We start from the raw sequence: 7329 nt of genomic DNA on the forward strand, positions 1-7329 counted from the left end.
GAACTCACTCTGTAGACCAGGCTGGCCTCGAACTCAGAAATCCGCCTGCCTCTGCCTCCCGAGTGCTGGGATTAAAGGCGTGCGCCACCATGCCCGGCTCAAGTTTTTTTTTTTTTAAAGCCAACTATTGTTTTAAATTGTAGCATTTCATACAGCTGTAAGAAATGATCTGGAGAGAGGGTATGTGTTCTGCTGTATCCAGTTTCTTTACTGATCATGTCCTACAAAGGGTTTTTTTTGTTTTTTTTTTTTTCAGTTTGAGACAGGGTCTGGTTAACTTGGAATTTACTTTGTAGACTAGGCTGGTCTTGAATTCACACAAGGTCTGCCTACCTGTCTCAAGTGCTGAGATTAAAGGCATACACTACTATGCCCAGCCAATGTCTTGCAAAATTTTAATGATCTTCCCCAGTTATGAAATTTGCTTTATAATCAGGATAAAAACTGATACTTCACAAACTGTCTGAGGCTGTCCTTATATATAATAACTATATCTGTGCACCTCCCTTCCTACTTCTTCTGTAACACTTGTCAAACCCTAGTCTAGTCTCCATTTTCGTATTTTGTAATTTCAAGAATGTCATAAAATGAAGTCATATTTTGTGTGTGTGTTGGCCTTTCTTATTTCAAATAACTGAAATATTTGAATTGAGAATAATTCACAGAGATGTCCTTTTTTGATGTTAAACATTCTTTTAATACCCTTATTTCTCATTTTTATATCCTGTTTATTGACATTTTTATGTTGCTCTTCCTATTTGTTTGTATGTTTGTTATGCTGGGGATCAAACTTATCCATCATGCATGGTTGGGAAGCTCTTTACCACTGAGCTACCCACAAGCCCACTGCTGAGTTTGATTTTTTTTTTTTTTCTTTTTTCTTTTGGTATGTGCTTGATGTGAGTGTATGTGTCCCTTTTTTTAGGAATAATAATAATAATTTATTTAAATAAAGCTACTTAAGTAGTTGTTATTAACATTATCATCATCATCGTTGGTTTTTCAAGACAAGATTTTTCCTGCATAGTCCTGGCTATCCTGGAACTTGTTCTATATATAGACCAGACTGTCCTCCAACTCAGAGATCCCTCTGTCTTTGCCTCCTGAGTGCTGGGATTAAAGGCATGTATCACCACACCTGACTACTTTTATTATTTTTAAGTATGTATATATCTGTGTGTCTGCATGCAGGCATGTGTGCATGAATGTAGGTGCCCTTGGAGGCCAGAGGCATTGACTTCTTGGAGCTCAATTTACAGATGGTTGTGACCTGCTTGATGTGGGTGCTGTGAACTGAACATGGGTCGTGAAAGAGCAGTCAGTGCTCTTAACCACTGTGAGCCATCTCTCCAGCTACAAGTAGAACAATTTTTGAAGTTTCCTAAGTGTTCTTCATTATCATGAGCCATTTTATTCTGTAAAGTTCCATTTTTTTCCTGCTGTTCCTTGATCTGTCTTATAGACAAGATAACACTCATGGTTATTTTTAGCTTGGATATAAAACTAATCAGTATATGTCTATTGGATTACTTTTTATATTTTCTAGGGCTTACGGAGTCCACGAGGCATAGACTGTTTGCCTGAAGCTGTATGTAGTCGCATTATTATTGAGAGCCATGAGAAAGGATGTTTCAGGACTCTTACTGCTGAACAACCACGGCCAGACAGCCACCATTGTGCTTTTCGATCTGTTGATCCTTCAGACTTGATTAGAGGACATTGGAGCCCATCATCATGGAGAGGCAGGCACATCAACCTTTCCAAATCAATAGAACAGAGCAATCCCCGTTTCAAAGTAGGGAATTCCTTTCAGTTACAGAGTCATCCCCCATTTCAAAAACTTTTACCCGATGACATCAAAATTAGCAAGGGTGTTGGAATGCCAGTCCATGCATACATGGATCCCCAGCCATCAGAATTAGTAGAACCTATTTGTGTGCCAGCTAAAGAAATAGATTTTCCTTCCTCATCTCAAATTCTGCCCCCTGAACCCAAGAAGCAGTTGACTACCTCCATCACTTTTCCTTCTCACGAACACTCTAAGTGCATTTCTGATTCCTCTGGTTGTAAGGTTGGTGTTACTGCAGGTAGCCAGTGTACTGGATCATCTTTAGGGGTATCTAAGCCTCATATCCCTGAAGAACAGATTTCTTCTAGAGATCTTAAACAGAAAACCTCTTTCCAGTTATCACTTGAAAGGCATGGTTCTACACCAGTGACTATTTTAGCTGATGGTAGTAGGCAAAGGCAAAAATTACCTGTTGATTTTGAGCATTCTCATCAAAAAGAAAAACTCTTACAAAGATCAGGTTTTAAAGTCAGCCATTCTGAACCCAATGTCAGTACAAATGTTAGCAATTTCAAGGGAGTTCAATTTTCTGGTAAGGATACCATTTTTAGCCAGGACAAACTAACTTCTACAGTAGAGGTAAAAGAGAAGACTATAACTGTAACTCCTGATATTTCTTCTTGCATTTTTCTTGAACAACAAGAGCTCTTTGAGGGAAGCCACACCCCACATACAGATCTACATATGAGAAAACACACTTCTCCCTCTTGTCCAGAAATTGCTTCTTGCATTTTTCTTGAACAGCCAAAACCCTGTGAACAAAGCAAAGCCCCACATGTAGATTATGAAGTAAGAGAAGACCACTCTTTCTTTCCTAAGTGCCAGGATTATATAGTTGCAGACCCTTCTCCCGATTTTCCTGATCAACAACAATGCAAACCTCCAGATGTAGATGGCCACACAAGAAAACAGAACTATCTTCTTTCTCAAGTTCAGGATTATGGGGTAGAAGAGGTTCCACATATACCTCAATCATACTTTTCTAATATGGTAAATGTTGAAGCCAAGGTCAGTGATACGATCTCCCAGTCAGCCCCTGACCACTGTACAGCTACATCTACTCCACCTTCAAATAGAAAAGCACTTTCATGTGTTCGTATAACTCTTTGTCCCAAGACTCCTTCCAAGTTGGATAGTGGAACCTTAGATGAAAGGTTTCATTCATTGGATCCTGCTTCTAAAACAAGGATTAATAGTGAGTTTAACTCTGATCTGCGAATTATATCTTCAAGGTCATTGGAACCAACCTCCAAATTACTGACCTGTAAACCAGTAGCACAGGATCAAGAATCTTTAGTTTTTCTAGGACCTAAATCTCTACTGGACTTGCAAGTCGCACAGTCTTCTCTTCCAGATAGTAAGACTATTTTTCAGGACTTGAAAACCAAATCTCCTCAGAATAGCCAGATAGTAACCTCAAGGCAAACACAAGTGAACATTTCAAATTTGGAAGGATATTCCAAACGAGAGGGGACTCCAGTATCTGCAGATGGGTGAGTCACTGTGATAACAGGCAAACTGATGGAATTTGTAACAAAGGATTTTTAAATAGTTAAGCAAACTGAAAGACTTTGGAGTTGGGGGAGGGCAATGTGATTTCTTTATAGGAGACTGAATCTAACTGGTCTGGTAGAGGTCTTAAGAGGTATGTAAGTAAGTGAATATGAGAAGGTATTGTAAACGTGAAACGTGAAGTAACATGGGAAGAACTTTTTGTAAGATTTGACATCAGATGTAAGAAATTGGAAACTTTGAAAAGAACCATTGGTCAGCCTGTAGCATAATTACTACTTATTTTTATATTGGAGATTCTCTGAAGATCCTGGGAGGTTGCAACATAAATGTGAAGAGATTTACTTTGGCCATAGTTTTAGAGAGGTCAACTGATGTTTGCTTGTTTCAATATCAAATAGCAACAAGAGGATGAGGTGGAGGAGCCTCCAAGAAAATACCCATGGTGATCTAATTTCTCACAACTGTTTCCTACCTTGAACAGTTCTGCCATCTTCCAGTAGTCTGTTTATATTTTTAATCCATTAGTAATTTAAGCTATCAGAGTTGTCATGATCTAATTAAGTACCTGCAAACACATCCAGTCATTTCTCAATCCGGTTAATTTCACAGTCAGGATTAACCTTATTTCTGCTTGCAGTTTTTATATATTTCTCTCTCCTTTCTAGCTCATGATTTCTCTTATTATATTTTATATTTTTTTAGAGACGTCTTTTAAAGCCCCATAACTTTATAGTATTGTGTTATTCTGACACATAAGCACTTTAGCCAGCCCAACAGTTAATGTATATGATGACATCTCGTTTCCTTGATTGACTTGGAAACCAAAACACTAGCATTGTTTCTTTTGCCAAGTGATATTGGTGGGAGGAGAATGGCTCAGCTGCAGTTTATTTTAACAAGGCAAGAACTTCCTTTTCTGCATAGTGGTGTTTTACACATTCTTGAACACTACTAGTAACTTTCTCTTATCCACAATTATGAACAAGTTATTTAGTATCTTTGACACTCTTGTGATGTTGTAGAAGGAAAGTGTTGAGAAGTTGAAAAGTCCTTTACAAATCTGAAGTGATTATGAACTGCATTTGGCTGCCGGGCACGCCTTTAATCCCAGCATTTGGGAGGCAGAGGCAGGTGGATTTCTGAGTTCGAGGCCAGCCTGGTCTACAGAGGGAGTTCCAGGACAGCCAGGACTACATAGAGAAACCCTGTATCAAAAACCAAACAAACAAACCAAAAACAAACAAACAAAAAAAACAAGAACTGAATTTGGGTAAGAAATCGAAGGTATCAACTTTTGGCTTGAATATTATAAATCATAGGAAGTAGTGGATTTTATTTTAATGTTTAGAAATTAAAAGTATAGCAGATTTGTGTACAGTATTTATTATTCCCTTCAAGGTTTAAATGCCAACTTAATGGAGAAGAGTTTCTTTTAAAACTGAGATAAAAATATAAACAAGAAAATAAATTATAAGTATGAACTAATAAAGATGCTCCTTATTGAGAATATACTAAATGCTAAGCTTCATGTTTACATTGCTTAGACTCAATTCCTGGGTTTCAAGCCTTGAAAATTAGAGGAAAGAAAATTATTTTGTGGTAGGGGGAGGTAGTGCTGCTGGAAAAGTTTTCCTTGAAAGCATGAGGACCTGAGTTTGATCTCTATCTAGTACCATGGCCTAGAACAGGTCAGATTTCAGGGCGGGCATGTGTAATCCCATATATATATATATATATATATATATATATATATATATATNTATATATATATATATATATATATATATATATATATATATATATATATATATAAAATGAGAGGGGGAGAGGGAGGGAGAGGGAGAGGGAGCACTGACTACTCCTCAAGAGGTCCTGAGTTCAATTCCCAGCAACCACATGGGGCTCACAACCATCTGTAATGGGATCTGATACCCTCTTCTGGTTGTCTGAAGAACGCTACAGTGTGCTCATATAAATAAAATAAATAAATCTTAAAAAAAGAAAAAAGAAAAGAGTTCTTTAAAGAACTGGCTGATTCTGGGCTGGAGTGGGAGTTGGGCAAAATCCTGAAATCACTGCTCTCAGAAACTGAGTAACTTAAGCACTGAATTACAACTCAAAGTGTGAAAGAGATATGACCGAGTCTATGCTGATGCAAATAATTAAAAAGAGGAATAAATGAATGGAAGAGGAGCAGTACTTCTTACAGGGATAGAAGTTTCTCTTGGCTGGGCTGGGAATATACAGTTAGTTCATCATAGTTGGGAAGGGACAGTGATGGAAGTGGCAGGAATTATGATAGCAGGATGTGAGGCCAGCACCTGCTCCCTTGCAACCCACTTCACCAGTGAGGCACCACTTTCTAAAGGTTCTACAGCCTCCAAAACCAGTGCTATTGTCTAGGCTAGGGACCACCTTGGTGGCATTTTACATCTGAATGCTGACCTATTAACTGTCTTTAGACCTTTAACTGTCTTAAAAGACATTTTTTAATTAAAAATTTTATTATTTTTGTCATGTATGTATGCATGCATGTATGTATATATGTATATACTTGCCTGTATGTATGCATGCATGTATGTATGTATACCATATGTGTACAGTGCATACAGAGACCAGAAGATAATGCTGGATCCCCAAAACTGGAGTTATAGATGGTTGTGACCCACCATGTAGGTGCTGTGAACCTAATCTGGGTCCTCTGGCAGAACAGTAGGTGGTTTAACTGTTGAACTCTGTCTCATCCCTTTATAGACATTCATGGTTGATTGGTTACCCTGGCAGAAACGAGATAGATTTATACTCATTGTTTTCTTCATATCAAGAGAATATTAAAGAAAATTTCTCATTAACAAACAAACAAAAAAATCTCAGGGAGATCTGTCCATAAGTAGGTCTGGGCTGGCATGCACAAAGCAAATGAAGTGGATTGAGCTAATAGCTAGAGCAGAAGACATGTGTGAAGGGCCTACATTTTCCTACTGGTAAGCAAAGACTTGCTTGCCAACCTGTCCAGCTAAGGAACTAAAGTGGGAAAGGAGGGAAAGTCATAAAAAGGAAATTGGTGATCAAACATCAGAAACAGAGGGAAACTATTATTGTGGGTGTTATAGAGATTGTCATCTACATCCTTAATTCATGGAATCCTATGCTAATATGACGGAGTGATATTTAAAGATTTCTACAGCTGTGCTCATGAGAAGCATTCACTCACCAGTAATTTTCCAGTATTGAACTGGAATTCTTTATGAAAGTATTGGTAGTCTCAAGATTTGGAATCGGTTTTATGTTTGGTAGAATTCACCAATGATATTATCATGGATGGGGTAGTTTTTATTACTAGTTTAATGCATATGCATACAGTTTTTTCTAGTGTTTTAAAAAATGCTTTTAAAAAATTCTTTTTCTAGCCAGGCAGTAGTTGCGCAGGCCTCTAATCCCAGCACTTGGGAGGCAGAGGCAGGCGGATTTCTGAGTTCAAGGCCACCCTGGTCTACAGANTGAGCTCCAGGACAGCCAGGGCTACACAGAGAAACCCTGTCTTGAAAAAAACAAAACAAAGCAAAAAAACCCAAATTTTTTTCTAAGTTGACATGTGATATCCTGTTGTGACATTAGCTTCCCCTCACCCCCTTTTCTGATAATTGCTAATCTTTCTGTGAGGTCTTTATTGTTAAGGGTTAAAAATAGGGGTTTTGGTAAGCGTCTTTAGTGGTTTTCGTTAATTTCTACTCTTATTTTTTGTCTTATATTTTGCATCTTAATTTGTTTTGGTTTTTTACCTTCTTAAGAGTAAATAATGTATTCCTATTTTTTTGTTAATTGTTAGCATTCTTTTGTATTACATTTTTAGAGAGTTGTTTTTTTTTTTTTTTTTTAATGTAGTTTTCAGGTTTTTCTTTGTCCCATTGACTGGTGCTGTGTGTTTCTTTTTTTTTCTTTTTTCTTTTTTCTTTTTTTTTTTT

The 7329-nt window shown here is 37.5% G+C and overlaps 1 protein-coding gene across 6 annotated transcripts in view; it reads left to right on the forward strand.

The window, feature by feature from the left end:
- Positions 1–7329, forward strand: part of Alms1 (ALMS1 centrosome and basal body associated protein) — a 102420-nt gene that overhangs the window by 34905 nt on the left and 60186 nt on the right. For all 6 annotated transcript variants that reach the window (XR_003843230.1, XM_029534803.1, XM_029534804.1 and 3 more), the window contains one exon: positions 1547–3342. Coding sequence is in view for 5 of the 6 variants with exons in the window: in XM_029534803.1 (XP_029390663.1) it covers positions 1547–3342 (1796 nt within the window). In the remaining variant the exon portion in view is untranslated. The remainder of the gene's footprint in view (positions 1–1546; positions 3343–7329) is intronic.

This window comes from Mus pahari, chromosome 2 (assembly GCF_900095145.1).
Source record: "Mus pahari chromosome 2, PAHARI_EIJ_v1.1, whole genome shotgun sequence".
NCBI lineage: Eukaryota > Metazoa > Chordata > Mammalia > Rodentia > Muridae > Mus > Mus pahari.